Raw genomic sequence first — 22,444 nt, 5'->3', positions numbered from 1 at the left:
TCATACATTGCATTTTTTGTTACAATGGTTGGCTAAATAAATGTGTAGAAAATCATTATAAGGAGGAAGCTGATTAACCTATTTGTGTACTCAGTTTCTGGATTTATAAGGCATTTTCACACAATTAGGATGAAAACTGCCAGCATATGATAAAAGATGATGCAAGGTCTTAAAACCTGGCCATACCTTGTTTTGGGAGGATTGAGAAATGTCATTGATGGAAACTTTGCTTGTAAAATTCGCCACATAAATAAGCCACTAAACATTGCATTTAATTGAAATTGAGGGCAAAGAGAAGAAATCATTATTGGGAAAAAAAAAAAAAAAAGACAAAATGCCTGTTTGCTAACTTACTTAAAATCTGCTTATTAAATTCTTTATTTCTGACTTGACTTATTTCAGTGATATATATACTGTCACAATATGGACTGTGTGTTCTATGACTTATGGCTCTAATTATTCACTGTGAGATAATTTATTCCATTAATATCTCATTCACTAGAAGAATGGTGAAACCTAAAGAGTGTTGATTTGGATAAATATCTAGCAACACAGATAATTACATAAACATTTTTGAGCTTCACATTTTAAAAATATAAAATCAACACTTCTTTGATCCTTCAAATGAATGTAATCTGGTTTTTATTTCTCGTTGGATCGACTGACTCATTTTTGTGCATTTTTACTTTTTTTTAGTCAAAAGAAAGGCAGCTTTTAAGCTCAAAATTGACTGTTTTATCTGGTTTATAAGTTTGTTGAATTTGTGTTTGTTTGTTTTGTATTTTCGTGTTTTGTTTTGTATTGTCTTCTTCCTCCTGAGCACAAAGCCTACTAAAATAACATTTCTAATGGGCATATTATGGAAAGGACTCATGCATAAACAGAATGATACGGCTTTAATTTAATTTTTAAATCACAGGGAAAATTTAATACCTTCTGGTCTAAAGGCAATGTGACAGCTGAATATGAACACCTGTAAAAGACAATTGTGGAGGAAAAAAAAAATGAAACAGTTTCTTATTAAATGGCATAAATACTTTTGTTTTAAGGAAGTATTAATAGAAAGTTCTTTAAGCAGTTTCCAAATGGTTACTGCTTGCTTGTGTGTGAGAAGAATTTAAACTAGTTCAGGAATTCAAAGATAATAATTGTATCCATCTCTTAAATGGCAAAAGAATTTTTTTTTTTTGTAAAATAAGGAGGATGTATAATAGCATCAATTATTAATTCAATTTGCTAAGTAAAATAAAAGACTGAAAGCTTCATTTATGAAAGATATATTTTAAAAAGATGAGATTTTTCTTCTATTTGTACAAAAGAGTGTACTGGCTCCAAGCTATGTGAAAATTGCTTTTACCTCAGCCAAAACCAGTACAAAAGAAAAGGTACATGACTCTCTTTCTCCAGAACCATATTTTTCTAAATGATCTCATAAAAGACAATAAAAAATCATTAAGAATTAGAGTGTAAAATACATGCATGGGTTACTTTTATATTTCTAATAGTTTCTTGTTGATAAATTTGAAATTCAAATCTAATTTGAAATAGAAACCAAAGGTTTACTTTAAATTCAAAGAATCCATCAAATTCATACTAGATGCCCAGTACAAATAACATTGATGTGACTAATGCTAGGTGAATGTATCCCTCCTGTGCTCACAGAAACTGATTTTCTTTACATTCTGAGATAATTTTCATGTAATATTACATGCGAAAAACAGACCTCTCATTTCCTTACTTATGCTTACATCTTTCTTTTCCAGATGACACGAGAGCAGTATATATTAGCAACACAACAGAACAGCCTTCCAAGGACTGAACATCCTCAGTTTTACCCAGTAGGGATTTATGGATGGCGAAAGAGGTGCTTATACTTCTTTGTCCTTCTGCTGTTGGTTACCATGATTGTTAATTTAGCAATGACAATATGGATTTTGAAGGTTATGAATTTCACAGTGGTAAGTATTACAGTAACTTTCTGTACCTCATTTCTTCAAGTACTAAATTCTAGGTTATTTTCTTTTTCCTTTATCATGTTATATAAAAATCGTATCATTTTGGAGGAAAAAACATATGCACTTATTTGAATGTTGGTTCAGATATTTATACTTTTTATATATATTCTGCAGTGATGGACTAGTGCCCTATGTATTCTGAGGATTTTGGTTAAAAAGCATATCTTCTGAAATTATATCTGCATCTTAGATTTTTTTGTTTCCCCAAATCAAGTGTCATTATGACTACTCCAAGCATATTTTGATTTCTTGCCACCACTAAATAACAAGCAAGAGCAGTTTATTATATCTGTTCTGTATAGTATTTCTCTTAGGAGGGAACTTGATTGGTCATATCAATGTATAGGTGCTTGGGTTTTTTTGGTAATTTGTTTTTTTTGGTTTTTTTTTTTTTTGCTCTTTGTATTTTTTTAAAGCTTACTGGCAATTTGGACTGTGTTTCACCCAGAACTTAAAGTAGCAATTTTGGTGTTGATGAGGCTGCTAGGTGAGTCTAAAAGACACATGCTTTAATGAGTCAATTTCTGCCTGGAATCTTTAATATCAGCAAAGTATTTCAGATGTACACTTGAAAGCACATCTGTGTTCAGTGGAAACTGTGGTGGGAATGTGCACTGGCTGGCAGCAGAGTAGTGACTTTTTGTATATCAAAAGAAAAGACAGGACTCCACACAATTTAAAACAGCAGTGTTTCTGCTAGGATCAGTGCAGTCTTCCTCTCTGGATTTTAACCTTCATAATCCATATTTTGATGTATTTAGTTATAAAATTCCAATTCCTATGTCACAGCACATTTCTCTTCTTTATTAGTTTATCAGAAATAAAAGAATAGCCAGCAAAACAGCATAAAACCTGCGTCTAAAATCCTTCTATATCTGTTGATGATCTGTAATACATTGGATTATCTGAAACTGTTGTCTGGTGAGACATATTGTGCAAATACATTTATTCTTCTGAGTTTCCACTAGTGGGTGAACTTGCTGAATCCATATTTTGACCACTGAATGACTTTAATGTTTGTGTATAGAAAAGTTTGTGAGAATCTTTTGGAAGATTGCCTTTTTTAAGAGGGGGCTTTTTTTTTTTGTTCTTTTTTTTGTTCTTTTTTTGGTGGGTTTTTTTTGTGGTTTTTTTTTTTTTTTTTTTTAGCACAATGTGCTTTTAAAATAGGACACCCATATATGTTTTTGCTTATTAGAATAATTATTCATTTGTACTGGAAAAATATTTAGGCATAACTCTTCAAACAATTTTAAAGTATAGCTTTTAAAAAGCACAGAATTTTTCTCTGTGCAGAAGATTGCATTCCAATAGAATATTTTAAGGTACTGTTTCCATATCTAGGGATTGTTTGTCCATCCACACTACAAGCTGTTATAACACTATGCAAACACTATCCAGTTTAAATATTTTCGAAATTGATCATGCCGTTTTTTAAAACAAAACAAAAAGAGAAATTTTGAAATATTTTTCTTTCCTGCATGTTAAAGTGTGTTGGAAAGTTAAAAGTTTATGGTGAATTACTAAATCAGTGCAGGAATCTAGTGCAGAAAACAAACAGATTGTTGCAGCACTTATAATAAACACCTTCTCCTTGACCATATTCAAATACATTTTTAAATTATGTGCTGACGAATTAATTTATTTCTGCAGACTCATGGAATGGAAGGTAGTCTTCTACTTTGAGTAGTTAGTACTCACATTGGAATCTCTGTATGCTAGAAGATTGCAAGAAAATTGTCATGTTAAAAGTTGAGTAACATCTTCATGCTCATGTCCTCGCACACACATTTGAGCAAGAGTGGGAAATTTGTATTAAGCCTGAAAGAGTCACATTCTTAGGGGCAGGTGTTTGACAGAAAAAAAAATTTAGTTTATGAACCTGAAGTTCATGTCTTTTAAAAGGAAATGGCTTTGAAATAGATATATATATTTATTCCATGTGTGTGTATATGTGTACAGATAGATAAAAACGAAGAAATATAATTTGTATAACTGGAGAGTGATAGGATATCATAAGTGCAGCTAGAAACCTCAAGAGTGTTTGCACAAAAGAGGAATATAGCCATGATAAAAGTAATTGCTGAAATTGGACTGCTTTGACATTTTGACATTATTTTAAAATATTTCCTGCTCTAGCATAAGTCAGTGTTGAGCTTTCTATAGACAATAGTAATTCCAGCATTTCAAGGGGTCAGGAAGAGGCAGGTCATGGTTGGTCACTGCTGTCTGATGATTGCAACACTGTTAATTTGTATTAGCTGTTACCTTTCTATTTTTAACGGTAAAGTTACAGCCACTGACAATTTGGCATAATAAAAGCCTTCCTGCGATCAAGTTTCTGGTTGGAAAAGTTTTCTGAATACACTGACCTTGCACATAAAAGTCATATTCTGAATCTGAGCAGTTCTCCCATGTTCTTTTTATAGTCAGAGTGTAAAAAATAGGGTCTTGTGTAAAGCATTAATCTCACAGTAAAACAGGCAACTAATATGAATTTTTCTTATGGATAAATGTTGAATACCTTATCAAAGAAGTCTGTGTAAAGCATTAATCTCACAGTAAGACAGGCAACTGATATGAATTTTCTTATGGATAAATGTTGAATACCTTATCAAAGAAGTAATTTTAAAAAATGTTTCTTTGCAATCATGTAAAAGCATAGTACAGGCAAGGTGTGCAAGCCTCCTTTTATCAGATTATGTAATGTGGCTAGGAAAAAGAGAAATGTTCAGGGATACAATCTCTTCTTCCAGTGTAAAAGGTCAAGGTAAAAAACTTGAAAGGTAACAAATAATTGAAATTAACTTGAAAGTTACAAATAATTTCCCTGATATATAACACATATCAGATGAGCAAAACTGAAGGTGATTACTATCTGTGTAGCGGAAATATTAGCTGGAGGAGTTATAGATGAAGGAATAATTTTTTTAAGATATTTTCCCACTGGTAGCTTAGTCTTACTGTCCTTTAATATCTAGTTGAGCTTTATTATCTCACTGTTCAATTATCTTTTTAGAAAGATGTGGCCAAGGAGGCCAATGGCATCTTGGCCTGTAGCAAGAACAGCGGCCAGCAGGACTTGGGACATGATTATCCCGCCTTACTTTGCACTGGTGAGGTCGCACCTCAAGCACCGTGTTCAGTTTTGGGCCCCTCACTTCTAGAAGGACATTGAGGTGCATGTCTGGAGACAGGCAACAGAACTGGCAAATGGTCTAGAAAATATGTCTTATGAGGAATGGCTGAGGGAGCTGGGGATGTTTAGCCTGGAGAAGGAGAGGCTAAGGGGGAAACCTCATCACTCTCTACAACTGCCTGAAAGGAGGATGTAGTGAGATGGGGGTAATTTTCTTCTGCCATGTCTCAAATGAATGGATGAGAAGAAATGGCCTTAAGCTGTGCTGGGGGAGGTTCAGATTACATATTTTTTTTCACTGAAAAAGTAGCTATACATGGAAATAAGTTTCCCAGCCAATGTGTGAAGTCATCATTTCTGGAAGTGATGAAAGAGCATCTGTATGGTTCAGGGGTGGTCATGGAAGTACTGAGGGGATGGTTGGACTAGATGATCTTGAAGGTCTGATTTTCAAAGGAGACGTGCAAAATATCTTGGAAAAATCAAGCCAGGAACTAAAATCTGTAAATTTTATCAGTATATAAAATAATAGCCTTAGGGGACTTGGGTTTCATGGAACACTTATATTTCCTCTCTTTGTATTACCCTTGGCATGGTTCACAGGCTACCCCATGGAAATGTTTCTTTCACTTTCCATCAGGATGTAATTACCTCTCACTTAGTCTGTGTTGTATGAGTTTAATGAAGCTCAGAGCTGTTAGTCACTTTTTGCTGTCTGTACAGTTACTATACTAGGGATTACAGGAAGGATGGACACTCAAGTCATGAGCTGGTACCAGAGCCAAGGGGTAAAATATTAATGGTTTTGTGTTTAGAACATCCTGATTTTTTTTCATATATGTAATATATGTGAATTTTAAAGGCTTGCAAAGAAATAAATATTTTTTACTGTGTCTGCATTCTTGTCAGCTTGTATTTACATGGACTAAAGCATAAGTAATTAGCTGATTTTTTTTAAAGATCTAATCACTTTATTATTATTCTCCAATAATTTGTTTTATTTTGTATCATCTTTAAGTTATTTTTACCTCAACAGAATGATAATTTTATATAATTTATTCTTTATATAGCTGTTAATGAATAAGGCATATTGACACTGTCAATCTGCATAATTACTTTTTAAAAGAGATTTACTATATATTTTTGTTACTAACCAAATACCAGTGCATTGGTATTTCATGACTGAAAGTTTTCGGCATGTATTTCAAATTAGCTTTAAAAAAGGGAATTCAAAGCATTCCTCTTATTGTTGGGATTTGACATTTTGAAATAACATGGAGTAATCCATGTTAGCATAGAAGCACAGGTCCAGCTCTTGGTGGAGGAAGCATTTATACGTTTATACTTCTTTTATACATTTTCTCATATGTTCACAAAAAAATCACTTATTTAATGTTATGTTGTTCCTTTGCTTATTACATGGCACTGATGTGTGGGGTTTACTAAAGCTTAAAAAATGGTACTGTTAGAAAAAATGCTCATGTGGTTCTTAGATCTCTTTTTGTGTCCTGTAGCAGCCACATAGCACCAAGTTATTTTACTGGTTTTGGTTGTACATCTGGTTTTGTGTGTCTTCGTATTCTGATTACCCCTAGGAATCCATATATGAAAAGACATTTTGTGATCCCCTGTGAACATGCAGCCACCTACTTCAGATGCTTTCTCTTGCTGTAGCTGCAGTGTTGCAGGCAGTTCTGACTGCTGTCATGACACAATGTTGTCTGTGTTGATCCATGTTAAACTCCTCTTGCCAGTACTACCATGGGAATTACTTTTAAGATCAGGGCCCAGACAACTTATCTGGGTAGAGACGGTTTATTTCTCCAGAGACTTTGAAGAATGCTTTAGCCTCAGACATAAGCAGGGTGTAAAGAGCAGTTTGAGTTTCCTGGCTAGAACACTTGTGCTTCGTGCTCCCAACTGAGTATACTCTCTTTGCAGGCTGCCTAGCTCTGGATTCAAGTTGTATGGACAGCAGCTAATTTGCAGGGGGAATGTCTGCCTGAATTCCACCTATTCCATATTTAATTCCTAATTGCATCTTTAAAAGCCAAGTAAACATGATTTCTTTCTTATGTGACAGCATATATAAGGCAGAATTAGGTAAACTTTAATTGCCCTCCATTTCCATCATAATAGTTTATACCTATATTCCTTTACAAGTTTCAGTTTTACAATTTGAAACTTTCAGATCTGCAAAAATCCAAATCTGAATTGTAATTGAAATTGTAAGATTACTTATGGAGACCAGTAAACAGTATTTTCCTGGGTTTTTGTTAATGTGCAAGAATGTGGAAATCTTCCAAATATTTAACTCTCTGTGTTGGGACACACACACGCTTCTGATCTTAATATCCAGTATGGAGACAACACTCATAATTTCTTTAGAATTACAATTGCTACACTAAGGTTATAATTTGATGCCTAAATGTTTAGTGGTACAGAACTAAATCAGCTCTGTTCAATACTTTTATCTAGATGTAGACCAAACTGTCTTGGCATACTGAGGAAAACTAAGTCTGTTTGTGAAACTATTCTGTAATAGAAATTATTCATTTCTCAACAAGCATGACAGTGATATGAGAAGTTATGTTTCTAATATTCTTTGGCCACTCATACGTCCTTATTTGATGGTCAAAACAGTATTTGGTTATCAGTTCAGTTGGTTCTGCTTAGCTATGTGATGAAGATAGTATATAATAACTAATACAATTTCAAGTAAAACTAGGGCAAGGGTGTTTCCCATTTCTTAGACAATCTTTGAGACATGTCCAATTCGTAGCAGGTTGGCATTTCAAAGTTATGAAGTTTCGTAATTGAACTTATCTCAAAAAAAATTTTGTCATTTAGCAAATAGAAAACTTCCTTTGTTTGACAAAGGCAGCAGTTTGCTTTTAGGTTTTGAATAAATACTAATAGAAGCAGTTGACGTATATTTAATAAATACATTGTCACATCTGCAGGTTCAGTTTACTTCAATGGCAATAATTTATTGTCAATAAATTTTTAAAAACTGTAAATTATCTAATTTTTAAAACTTTTTTATCTTATTAACTACATAGAAAATTATTTCTCTAGATCCATCAGTGTTTTATGTTTCAAGAACATGGTGTTCTGTTTTGGGATGAATGTGAGAAAACTCTTGTTTCCTTTTTGCTATAGTGACAAAGTTCCAGTCCAGAGCAGGCAATATAATTAACTTTTAATGAGCATGAGACTTAGTCAAGGTATGAGAGACCAAGGCTCCAATTGTCCCTAATGTAGATCACATTCCAGCTGAGTGTTTTACCTGTAGGTTATTAGTCCTTATAATTTCTGCCATTTCCTTTTGATAGATACGTGGCATCTCTCTTACAATTTCTTAATGTCAAACATTACATATCAACCTTGTAACAAATTTTATTGAAAATTCCAATGAAGTGGCTGTGTATTCCTCAGGAGTATTTTCTGCACAGATTTAGAATTCTTTTAAAATTTTGACTTTTAAATTATTTGGAGAAATGTTTAGAAAATCTTCAGCTAAAGTAAATATTAGAAACCAGATGTCTGCACATGGACATGTATACAGGTATGCACAAAGTCTTATTTATATAACTGGCTATGTTCACATATCCTTATGGTGCACTGGAAATCAGAAATGCCATCTTCTTGAATGAACCTGTCAGCTCTGTGAATAATTCAACAACTTACTCATAGAATGTCAGCAAATTAATCTTGCTATGAGTTAATTTTGCTTGGAATTTTTTATCCCATTTTTTAACATTCATGGAAAAGCACAACTTTAGAGAGCTGGAGGGTATTTTGTACAATTCATGTCCTCTTTCATTTTCAGTGCCACAGGCAAGAATGAACTGATTTATTCCTACTCTCTTTTGAGCATTTCATATATTTGCTCTCCTGAGCACAATGAAAAACTCAATTTGAGTATTTTTAATACCATTCTGCTAAATCACTTTTTTTGTCTCATCTTGTATGTGTACCTCCTGTATTGTATACCTCTTTTCCTAGTCCTTATGGGGAGGAAAAAAATCAGTGTCAGTGTAAGCACGGTGTAGGTTTATTGACTGTACAGTAATTAATACAAAATCTGTTGTGTCACAGGGGAAAGGTGACTAATCTGATGTCACGTTTGTGATACATAAGGCAACAGCTTGCATGAACAGTCAAGCCACTGTTAAATGTATTTTCTTAGGTATTATATAGTACTGGAACTCTCATGGAAAGATATCTTTCAGTAAAAAGTGGGAAGGTATTGTTTAAAACAATCCTATTTAATAGCACTTCTCAGCAAACATTGACTCCCTTGCTTAATGTGCAGGTTACATTATTTATTCTGTGTGGCTGAATGCAGATCTTAAATTATTTATTTCTGAGATGGTATGTCTTGTATTTTGGGATTTATTTTTAACCAATGATCTCGCATGAAGGAGGAATGGGATAAAATTATTTTCTCATTTTTATATTTGTTTGGTCATTCAGATTTAATGACAGAGTACTAGCAGAGTTCCCAGTAGAACAAGGAAGCAAATACACTGCACCTCAGAAAGTCTTGTAAAAATGTGCCAGCAACAACAGTTTAAATACGTGTAATAGGTTAGCTGAAAATGTGTGTATCCATGTATAGACATGTGTGTGTATATATGCATCTATTCAGCTTGCCAGCATTCACCTTCTCTGAAATAATCACGTGCTCAAGCTGAGTGAGCAGTGTTTACTAGACAGCTTATTCTTAATCATTCACTGCGTAAATAGGCTGGAACAAGTATCTCAGAATTTTTTTCAAATATTTGCTTTCATGAAAATGGAATTAACTTAATTTCCATTGAAGGCTTTTTGTTTCCTTTCTGAGTGTATTCTAGCATGACATTAGTGTTTATAGAAAATGAGATTTTCAAGAGAATATTATATAAATATATTTTTGAATTCTTCAAGGTTTATGGAGTAAGATAGTTCTGACACTTATATTTGTCCAAGTGCATAGTTTGAATAGCAGATATTTGAAGAATGTTTTTGGTGTACAGTCATTTTTAATGAGGGGGAAAAAGGTGGAATAAATTAATTTTGTATACCAGGGTTCATGAAAATAATCAACAGAAAGTCATAAAAAGAAAAGAAGGCTAATGCATCAGCATGTTTGTCTTAAGTGGAGCAACTGAATCGGAGTTAATTTTATAGTTCAGGCCAAGCAGTAATATTTTGTAAGTTTATTTAGCAGGATTAGAGCAATATCAAACCACTTGAACAAACTTTAGTTACTTAAAAGCACCAACAGTCTGTAGGAATAATGAAATGTGTGATTCGTATTTCCTTTCTTTTATTGGAATGACTTATCTCAGTAAAGAGTGCAGTAAAGAATTACATTCTCTGCTTGGAATCCTGCTTTTATTTGTACGAACCTTCCATCTTGAAATAAATACAAGTCTGTGTATTAAGTACAAGAGCAGAATGTACTTATGTAAATCTAGCCTAAATTAGACCTAGCACATTTAAGAATTATAATAAAAAAAAGAAACAGGAAGATAAGATAGAATATGTAGTGATAAATGTCTTACATGGCAGAGTATTTCCTCTTCTCTCTTATAAGTCAGGATATTAAATGTGTGGTTGGAATCCCAGACAGGATTAAATGATGAATCAAATCTTTCACTGATGCAGAAGCAAGGAGATTTTTTAATAAAAAATGTGAATAAGGGGTTTGTCTGTCCTGCAGCCAACAAGGAGAAAAATTTTCAAGACTTACCCAAAAGATACAACACTGATGGAGGTATCATTTCTAGGCCTGGAAAACATATTTTACTACTGCTAGGTACAATCAAGTAATGGAAATCACGAAATTCAGTAAAAGCACATGATAAATGGTACTGCCAGAGACAATGCAGAAGTAGTGGAAATACCACAAAATAGAAGTCAATGTTAATACCCAGTCCTAAACCTCTTAATCATAATCTAAATGCCTTTTCTGGAGAAGCCTGGTGCGTCAGAGCTTGGCCAATGATTTGTTATTCAGGCAGCACGGTGCATCCCCTGTCTGTCACATCAGTGCCCATCAATAATGTGAGGAGCACATTATTTTTCTGTGGCACTCAGTTAAGTACAACAAGTTGTGTACAGCCTTGTGCAAAACCTTACGAGTTTTGAGCTTACGGTATATTGCAAAACAAAACCCCCAAAAACCCCAGATACATATTTTAGTGTCTCTAATAATGAAATCAGGATTTTTGTGATACAAAATCACTATCTATACAATTTTTTTTAGTTATAGATCTTCCTTTCCTCTCACGTCATTGACATCTATTTATACAGTAGAGCAACATCAAGAAATGTTTCCCCAAAGAGAAATTTCTAATTACTGTGTTTATGTTTCTTTTTATCTTCAAGGCTCAGTTTTACAACAGCAAAGATTTGCAAGAGGGTAACAGGTTTCTGTCTACATCAACAAAAAGCTAAAATTGGAATAAGTATTATAATAATACGATAGGAATTAATATATATTAACTTATATATTAACTCATATACTGGGATGGCACAAGTCAAAAAAATGACAAGCAATTCTTTTTATAAAACTAAAATCAAAATTGCTATCATACTCTCCTCAGTTGAGATGATACTTTAATAGTAAAGGTAGATGAAAGCATATATAAAGATAGAAATTAAAAAATATATACTTGATCATCTTCAAATCATTCTTCCATCTTTTAGAGATGGAGCTTTCTCATTTCCTTCATTGTGTTCAGGAATATACAATTCTTATCAGTCGTCTTTCAGGTTCAGGTCATGCTACATAGAAGTATCTGAGGAGACAAATATCTATATTAGTTTTATTGGCTGAACAAGCAATATGAAAGACACATTTTAAATAGTTTTTGTCACATATTCTAACATTGTTATTTATTTACCAAAATATGATAATCACTATTAAAAATGTGTTCATTTTTTACAGTAGTCAATTCAGAATAAAAATGTATTATGCCAACAATTTGCTTGTGGGTTTGTTCCTCAGACTGATTGATATAGGTTTATGTGTATATAAACATCCAAACTTATTTTTTCTCAAGGGGCATGTAAACTATTTATATTTGAATTTCCTGAGGGTTTTTACAGATTTTTTTTTTCTGTGTTATCTTGCTCGTACTTTCAAACTTCATTAATTATTTGCAAAATTATTTAGATTAAATCTTATCTACAGGATGGTACTATGGAAATCCTTTTGTTGTGATTGCAAAAAGGTCACACTCTTTTGTGGCACCTAAGGAGGACCTGTTGGACAGGGAAAAAACATCAAAGAGTATGGCAACACCAAGTCTGTGGCAGGTATAAAACTGTGGGGGAATATGCTTGCTCTAAAATCTCACGTCACTTTTTATATTAAGCATGAGTGTCATGGTCTGCAGTTCTTAATATGAACTGTGGAAAAATAAATATCCTGTTATGAATTGTTATCTGAGCTTTTGTCTAACTGTCGAAGGACCCTTATACTTCTGTTTCAAGGTTTAATAAAGCTGTAACCTGGAGCTTGCTGAAGGTTAACACATTTACTTTCAAGAAAATAGAATTCAATGGCGGATAAGGGCATTTATTACTGTACAAATAAAAAATTAGTTTTTGTAGTCTGAAGGGAAACATTAATGGATTTTGGATTCATGGTGTGTGTGAATAAAATTACTTCAGATACCCTAAGGTTCAGGTATAGTCATATATAAAGTTGAGTCATATGTAAAGTAAAAGTAAAATAATAAAACACCTGATAATTTTTACCCATTTTTAAATATTCTGAGCACACTTAAACCACTGCCTTAATCAAAATGAAAATAAGTATAGGTTTTACAGTAGGGTACAGTATAATCACAGGTTCTCAAAGGTATAAGCTCTGCTAAAATATTCTGCAGACAATTACTATTTGTTGACATCTGAGGAGTCCATCGAAGCAGTCCAGTCATGTAAATATTTCACAACACTCTTTTCTAGTTAACTGAAAATTATTGGTACAGTTATACTGAATATTCAGTAAGCTAACATAGTATAAATTTGCACACACAAAAAGATATTGCTGAATAATTCTTTTACATCAAATAATCCTTCTGTATTACAGAGAACATTTCCGAAATCTTACTTGTCAGCTTTTAGTTTACTGGGTATTAAAACCTCTCACTACCTGGTAGTGCACTATATTGAATGTGGTTAGAAGTATTTCTATAAACTTTTTCACAGTTCTGTGTTTTTTTTGTATGCTTTAACACTTGGTATTATTTTTATACACACAATCTAAAAGATTCAACTGTCAGGTTAGCAGTTAATGGCTGGGTTTTCAAAAGTAACTGGAAGTCGACCTTAACGGCATGTATGTTATTTGAAATATACCATCCTGCACAGCTTTATGCTTGTTGGTGGTGGTGTAAGATGCCCTCCAGATCCATTCTATGTGAAATATTTCCTTATCAAGCACAGTATTTGTTGTGTATAGTACATACGCGTAGTATGCTGGGTAATAACAGCTACATAAACTAACTAAATAAATAAATTAACAAATAGTCTGTTATAAAGGGTGTGGAAGAGCAGTATGCTCATGCAGGCTCTAAAATCTCAAAATATAGTGCTGGAAGTATTGATTCTCATGAAGGTGGAGCAATAAAGTATGCAAACAAAGAATTTATGAGACTGGGCAGGACAGTGAAGGTCAGGAATTGTTCATTAGAGGTGTATGTGAGACATAAAAGTCCTTCTCCTTCCTTTTTATTTACTGATGATTAGAAGTACCAATTCCAGGGTGAGTCCAGGAAAATAAGGCAGTCAGGAAGAGGTGTCCATATAGTAGACATGTGCCAGCTATAGAGGAGAGACAGGCCACAGAAGGAACATTCTGTGGTGGGTAGCCACTTGGATGGAGAGGAGTTGTTAAAAGTTGGGGAAAAGTGTTACTCTGACAGCATCATCTGTAGTTACTCTGTGGAGAACTTCACCCCATGATGTGGATGTTAAAAAATTGATGGATGTTTGAGGATTTAATGGATAAATGCGTGGCAGGAAAATGTACCCAAAAAAATATCAATTCCTGGATCTGAATATCCTATTTTAATATTTGTGTGTCTGATGCTATTGGAAATGAGACATTGGGGTTAGCTTTTGGTCTCACCCAGAATGGCCATTCTCATGATTTTTTGAAAGCAGGGCTGAAGACATGATTCTCAGTTTATCCATTATATCGATAAACCAGTGGTTTGTATTTTGTATTTCAATGCATCACAATATGCAGTCAAAACAGAAAATTAAGGATCACATTAAGTCAATAGAACTAAGTGGTTTAGTCCTAATCCCAGGAAATTGGAAATTATTTAAAATATTTACTTCCTCCCATAAATAGAAGAAAAAATAAAGGGGTAGGCTGAGTAGCAGTGTTGCAGCACCACAAAACAAAACTAAACTGATTTGTCAAACTAAATTCTGGATTTGGCTCTGTAAGTTATTGCTCTCTGTCATGAAAGTGTGATTTAGTTGACTAAACGATTTCCAAGCAATGTCTGCTTTCATATAATTTTTCCAACAGTTTAAGACAATCTGAAGAGATGGTAAAAAGAACTGTGCAAGCTATTGGAATAACAGCTTATAAATGCATTTAGGATATTTTACAAGTTAGAATTTCAAAGGGTTTTATTCCTTCACGTTTACAAATATAAGTTTATATTGATTGTATAAATTCTGACAAAAACCGCATCAGAATGTATTGAATAGAAAACATTGATCAGTTGTTTCAGTTTTTGCCCTTGGCTTCAGATAATATCTTAGGCAACACAATGTTACACTTACATAAATTTGTCAAACAAAATGTTATACGTGTTCTTTTATAAATGTTTTTTCAGTTTACTAGAATGGATGAAGCTCACTTCAAATTACTAAAAAAAGAACCCATATAATCCATATACCTAGATTACTTTCTGTGCTTATTCTCAGATCTGTTTCTCTGTCCCTCTGCAAAACCTGCAAGGAAGCAGCCACTATATGGGTAGCTGAGATAATTTAGATTTACTTTTTTTTATTTCTTAATTGCTGTTTATGACAACAATTTAAAGAAGCAGAAGCATGTTTAAGCTATCTCCATCTTCCTAGAACTCATTGTGGGTCTGTTCCATTCTGGTGTATGCCTTGTGTTTCCATGTGTGTGTATGAAACACACGTGTGTATGGCTACCCATGTGAATCATAGACTGCCTTTCTTATGCTGGCTGCATTTTAATATTCATCTGCTGCTTGCCCTCTGACCTTGATCAAGCCAATGTACAAGCAAGGATTGCCAGAACTGAATATGTGGAATATATGTCCACATATTCAGATTTGAATATACTTTAGGATCTAGCTACAGAAAAGTCATATAATGAGCATTTTGCTTGACTTTGACCATGTGATTTTGGATGATTAATCCTTTTGAAATGGAGTACCATCACAGCATGCTAGAATATTTTCCATAGTTAGTTTTGAAACTAAAAATATTTGATGTGCACCTCCAATTATTTTTAATAGAATGGCAGTTTTTATTTGACTGTCAGATGAAGGAAATGAAAAATGCCATAATCTCTGATCAACACACAGCATGTTAGAGGTATGGTGGCAATATTATTGATATCTGAGGAGGTATTTTCTAAAACTACCTAGAAACTAAAAAACACTCAGTGTAAGAGACAAAACAACCTTTCCAATTTAAATTTAATGTAAAGTTAAAGCAGAAAAGCCTTGCATATTTTCAGTAAGTATTTTTTTATTATTTGAAAAAAAAATTGTCTTTATATTAAGTGCTCAAAAATTCTCCTGTTTTTGATTAAATCTCCTGGGAAAGCAAAACAAATCTATATACCAGTATAAAAGCAGACTTCTTAGGTATATAAAGTACACAAATCAGCAAAAACTTCATGACTCTTCAGTTAAAGACATAATATAAAACTATTTTTCCTTATTTCACTTTTATAAATGAACCTCAGAATCATCATAGAATCATAGAATGGTTTGTGTTAGAAGGGGACCTTGATCATCTAGTTCCAGCCCCACTGCCTTGGGCAGGGGCACATTCAGTTAGATCAGCTCAAAGCACCATCCAACCCAGCCTTGAACAGGGATGAGACATTTACAGTTTCTCTGGGCAACCTGTTCCAGTGCCTCACCGCCCTCACAGTAAAGAGTTTTCCCCTAATATCTAATCTAAATCTACTCTCCTTCAATTTGAACCCACTTCCCTTTGTTCTTTCACTGCACACTTTTGTAAATACTTTCTTTCCATCTTTCTTATAAGTTCCCTTCAGATACTGGAAGGATGCACTTAGGTCTTCCTAAAGTCTTCCCTTTTCCAGGCTGAACAATCCCAATTCTCTCAGCCTTTGCTCTTAGGAGAGGTATTCCATCCCTCTGATCAACTTGGTGCCTCTCCTCTGGACCAAGTGCTAACTCTGTTCCTATTTTTTCCCCATCCATTTTCTTCATCACTGTCACTCGTGGTTATCAAATCACCCCATGTGGTTATCTCAATGAAACTGATATTACTTGCATGTTACTTTAATGTACTCACACTTCAGTGATGAGCATGAGGACAGAAACCCCACAAAATAAAATGCTTCAACTACTCCTGTTTTATGTGAGTGGAATTATTCATATAGCTATACTTCAGAATTGGTTGCATAAATTTGAATTTTCTCATGCTGCGAAGTGAAAGCTTAAAGGTGTACAGGAAAGGAACTATAGGCAAGGGAAGAAGAAATAGGAGGCAAAAGAAAAGACTAGACAAAGATGGTAAAATTATGAGATTAAAAAAGAATTATGAGATGGAAAAATTGAAATAAAGAAAAAAACCCATTTATGTTTCATATAAAAGAGGTTTCTTAGCTAACTGATGTATTAGCTGCAGGCAGCAATAAGTTTTAAAAATGAAAAACAATACATAATTTTTAGATCACCAAAATTAAAATGGTGACAGCACTAGCAGATCTCATATATTGCAAAGAAGTATTCTAGTCTTCTGAATAAATCATTGAACAGCTACTCTGAAAATCAGAGTTTGATTTTTTAGCACTCTTTGCAGTTGTCTAGCTGAGAATATTAATGATTATTACTTCTAAATAGAAGTTTTTGGAAAACCAACTTGAATGAGAGCAGTCCTGAGAAGGATGTGGGGATTCTGGTGGATGAGAAGCTTGACATGACCCATCAGGGTGCAGCTCAGAGACCCAACTGTATCTTGAGCTGCATGAAAAGAAATTATGCCAGTGGTTTGAGGGAGATGATTCTACCCCTCTACCCTTGTGAAATCCCACCAGGAAATATCTATTTTTTTTTCCTGGATTTTGTCATTCTTGCTCATAATAGATTGTCTTTAAATAAACATTGTTATTAAGAAAAGCTTTTCTGATAGTAATCAACTTAATTATGGAACTCAGCTTTTTAAATATATAGCTTTGGAAAGGAAAGAAAAGGAAATGAGACTCAAGAAAAAAATGTGGACATAGCAATGAACAGAAAAAAATAAAAAGATAAAAAAAGAGCATGAATCAAGACAAAACCAAGACAAAATCAAGACAAAACCAAAAACTGTAGTCCTTATTTTTTTTAAGTGTCTAATGCAGAACTATGCAAATTTTGCAAGGATAGAAATGTACTCTGAAATATACCTAAAACTAGGTTCTTAGAGTGGTTCTGGCATTTTATTCATCTGGAACTATACTTTATTACCTTTCAAGGAAATAGGCACTTGGTTTATTTTCTCTGAAAATCTTTGCTAAAGGAACTATAAATTTATTCTTAAAAATTATGATTACCTTTCACATCAGTGGAAGATAAATTCTAGCATATTTAGCAATACCAGCAAGGTGTTATTTATGCAGGTGTGAGTTTTAACAGTGCCACTACAGATGCAGCATGTGTGTGTAAGCAGAGAGGCATGAAGTACATGGCACATTCATTTTTATATTATTTATAGGTTTAAATGTATCTTGAAATATTTAAGTATGTGAAAAGTGTTCGAAATATCTAGTAGGTACTCATTAGTTGTGTCTTCATTAGTTTTTTTTTTATTAATGGAGGGCTATAACTTTTATATTAATTTAGAAATGCTTTTGGCCTCTGACAGTTATGATCTCTTGTGATGTGCTAGTGACATTAAATAAACACAATTGCTGGATGCTGGAATTCTTTTAGAAATGTTTATTACTTATAATAAAACTGTCTCTAAACTCTATAATGATACTGTAAAAATTACAGTACCAGGAGAGAAAGGTCTTTAGGAAGAAGTGGTCTCAGGCTCATACTAAGGCAGAGCAATACAGGCTGAGTTGAAAATGAGAGTAGAGGAAGGAAGAAAAGGAAGGAGAGAGAAAGGGAAAAAACATTTCTTCAATGCAAATGATGTTGGCACTTTCTGGTTTTTGATCTGAGACACATTATCTGGGTATAGACAGCTAAATAAACTCTAATGAGTATAACTGGTGAGACAAAATAGAAGTAAAAGTGGATGGATTAGCATAGCATTATTGATGCTGACAGCCCTGTGTTTTCCAGGGAAACACTGGTGTGAAGTGAGGAACAGATGCTGAACAATATGGCACATCTGATTTCATGCTGCTTGTGCAAACTGACCCTTGACATTCCGTATGAGGTCAAAAGATTTCTGAAATTTCAGTGAACAGGCTCTGTGGGCATGGAGGTTGACAGCTCAAATCAGGTGTGTGTTTTGCCTCTTAGAAAATATCTGATGATTGTGGGTTCAAATAAAATCTAAGGCTCAGCAGAGAATGTCTGAAATGCCATTTGTTGTAGAATTTTGCAGCTGTTAAAATGTGTTATATAATCTGTAATAACTTATTCCTGATCTATTTTTATTCTCTTCATTTGAAGGGTAGAATCTATTACTGAAAGTTATTCTCACTACAGAAAATTGATTTCAACAAAGCAACTTGTAATTCACAGTTTAGGAAAGGGTGTGTAGAACTAAACTATTAGCTAGAATTACGTTTATTACTTGATGTACTATATTTTTTTTAAATTACAAAGGAAAAATGATACATCCAAATAAAGTTCCAATTTTCATTTAAAATTAAATAACTGTTCTCCCTGTCCTAATCTACATGCTGATTTTTATCATTTAAATGATGTTATTTAAGCAAACCCACTGTTTAGAATCTAGCTGTTTGAACAGAGACATTTGTCTCTAGCTACTTTCTTTCATGCACTTTTACTATAATAATAGCAATAATTAATTAGTAGATAATTTCAGTGTCACCTCAGTTAAGAATCATGGGAGATTATGAGAAAGTGCAGATGAATTAAACACACTAGAGTGTGGGGTATCACAACTTCAGATATAATTTCACACGTGTAATGTGTAACAAACAGGTACAAACTGAGCTGCTCAGACTAAGCAATAGGGTTTTTCCTGATCCTTTGAGAAATAATCTGAAAGTGCATTCCATCTGAGTCAATAAACATGTCTTGTTCATGTGTTTTCAATAGAAGTAAATTTCAACAAAAATAAAGATTAATATAGTAATAGATCTGTGCAATCTGAATAGACCTGATAGAGATTTTATGATTGATTTTCTTGAAATAAACTACAGGAATGCCTGACATGAGTGGAAACAAGAATTTATTCTGGACTGGGGACATCAGCATGTAGGAAATGACTGTTACCTTTTACAAAGGATTCAGTCAGCCTCGCTGTCCCAGAAAGGTTCAAGACCTGGATGTGGTGACAAACAGTAATTGTTTGAGAGGTTTATTTGTTTACACAGACAGATTTATAAATAAAAAAGCTAATTAGATAATAAAAAGGATTCACATAGAACAACAAAATTTTACTATTTTGTATACAATCCAAGGCAGTAAATATAATGGAATGCCACAAAAAGCTAACTCCTGTTTAGTATTAATTTTTTATCATGGATGGCTAATTTCATGCCTGATGATCTATCTGGTTTATGATAATTAGTCTTCAAATTTTGATGTAGTATTACTGGTTTGGATATATATTGAGTACTTGCTGGAAAAGGTACAAAAACTGCTTTGTCAAAGTCTGCAATATTTATTTCAATAGCCTTCACAATGATACAAATAAGAACAGTATGCATCTTCAAGAAAGGACTATTGCTTTTTTCTTGTGAAATTTCCAGCATCTTAGGAGAGCATCTTGTTAATGGAAGTAGTTTGGCACTTCTGCCTGTGTACTTCATTAACACTTTATGGGGATGCATGAGCATGGTGATGAAAAATCCTTTCTACTTATGGGGAAATTGATGCATATTAAGCATGTTACTCAGGACAGTTTGTTTTTGGTTTTGTTGGTTTTTTTTTGTTGTTGTTGTTGTTTTGTTTGGTTTTTTGTTTTTTTTTTTTTTTTTTGTTTTTTGTTTTTTTTAATTATTATTTTGCCTAAATGGTTATGTCTGGGATTTGAGGACATTGAAAATCACACAATTGTGTGTTGTTGTATTGTTGTGGACCTGATTCTTGCCAGGGTGCAACCAAGCAGTTGTCCTCTGGGGATTACTTACACTAACATCCAGGAAAAATCAAATTTGTAAAAAACAGTATGAATTGTATAAGAACAGATTTATGCTTTTTATTTAGATTTCACATCATGTTGGTCACAGAAGTTCCCCTGTGCCATTGCTACTCTATCTCACTAGATGAAAAAACTTAGCCATATGTTGCATCACATAAACGAAAGTTGTTTAATTCCCAGACTTATTATATGAAAAGTAATTCAATAGAATTACTTGTTTATTTTATATTTTTCCATTTGTGTGTATTGTTTTTCACACTGTGATGTAATTTTATGTGTTCTTTTATGATTCCTCAGGATCAAGACTCTGCAATTTGATTGAGCAGGCATTAACTTTAAAGCAAGAAAAAAACAAAGAGTAATGAGTTTACAGTAAAAGAATGGAAAGTTGAGGTTGTCAGAAGACTAGAAGGGCATTTGGAAGATGTCAGCAAGGAATGCAGGAATAAAAATCCATTACATTACATTGTTGAACAGAAACTTCAAGTCATGGGCACATCTCCACTTCTATGGAATGAAGTGATTACAAGCAGGGAAATAAATTTAAAATACAATATGAAACTTGAAATACTGAAATACAGAAAATATCTAGAGAAATAAAGGAATTTCAGTAAATGAGGAAGACTGGAGGAAAATATTTCACAATTTTATAAACTTTTCTAGTTTCCCACTGAAACAAATATAAACTTTTCACCATTTTTAAGAACTATGCAGTAGTCTGGCACTGAAACTGCAATTATGGGTTGTAGGAGACAAAGTCCAAAGGGGGCAATACAGCAGCCTTATAGTGTTTGATCATGCATTCCAGTACTTCTGAAGATATCTTTCCAAATAAGAAGTCAGCACATTTCTAATATATTTTGTAATAATCTTATAAACTAGTATTTTCTCTGGAAAAGTTTATCACTTGAAAATTCTGCAGTTACCTGAATAATGACAAAAAATGTATCTGAGTTCATGAGGTGTACTTCTTGGGATTACATCAATGGAATATATAATTCAATTTCACAGTTTTCTTTCTGAGAATTTGTCATTCTTTTATTGTGTTTCATCAACAGAGAAGCTTACTATAGTGCATCCTCAGATTTTAAATTATCTCTGATTTTTAATTTTTTTAATGAGCTATTCTTGATGTATTATTGCTTGCAATTTTGACTTGCTGCTTTGTGAGTTATCTAGATACAATCTATTCTGGTAGAGGCTGTGGCTCTCAGTTCATGAGCTGCTAATAGCTGTAGGCACTCAAAATATATCTCAATAGCTGTAGGCACCCCAAGTATATCTTAAAACCCATCCTACCTTTTTCTTCACAGTAACCAACTACAGGCAAAGTTTAAATACTTTTCTGTTTGCTGAAAAGGCATATCCACACTTAAAGGTATTTGGACTGGCATATAGTTGAAGAGACTACACTAACTGCAATTATTTACTCCTAAAGTGTTTGCTTGGATATATGAACACAGACCTGTAAACAAAATCAACCACTTCAGCCCTTCTCTCACATTCTCTTGACCACTGTAATGAGTCCATTGTGCTTGTCATGGTATCTGGACAGCGCCTGCAGTTGGGATGGGGACAGTGTCAGAGCTGCCTCTCTGCTGCCATGGGCTGTTTTATCAGGTCTCTCTTCTCTCAGGAGTGCAGTCTGAAGTTGGTGGAGTCATAACTTCTTAGGCATTTGTAAATCCCTATTCTCTAGATTTTATTAAAAAGAGCCATGTAGCTTCTGCATTGTACCCCGGTGCCAGGACAGGAAATCTTT

General features: G+C 33.6%; 1 protein-coding gene across 2 annotated transcripts in view; it reads left to right on the top strand.

Annotated features, from left to right (window-relative positions):
• Positions 1-1,763: 1,763 nt before the first annotated feature.
• Positions 1,764-22,444, top strand: part of SGCZ (sarcoglycan zeta) — a 171,611-nt gene continuing 150,930 nt past the window's right edge. For both annotated transcript variants that reach the window (XM_041490283.1, XM_041490274.1), the window contains exon 1: positions 1,764-1,958. In XM_041490283.1, coding sequence (XP_041346217.1) covers positions 1,764-1,958 — 195 coding nt within the window. The remainder of the gene's footprint in view (positions 1,959-22,444) is intronic.

Source organism: Pyrgilauda ruficollis, unplaced genomic scaffold (assembly GCF_017590135.1).
Source record: "Pyrgilauda ruficollis isolate IOZ18807 unplaced genomic scaffold, ASM1759013v1 scaffold1, whole genome shotgun sequence".
NCBI lineage: Eukaryota > Metazoa > Chordata > Aves > Passeriformes > Passeridae > Pyrgilauda > Pyrgilauda ruficollis.
The sequence above is the reverse complement of the archived record's forward strand: the minus strand, read 5'-3'. Positions and strand labels throughout refer to the sequence as shown.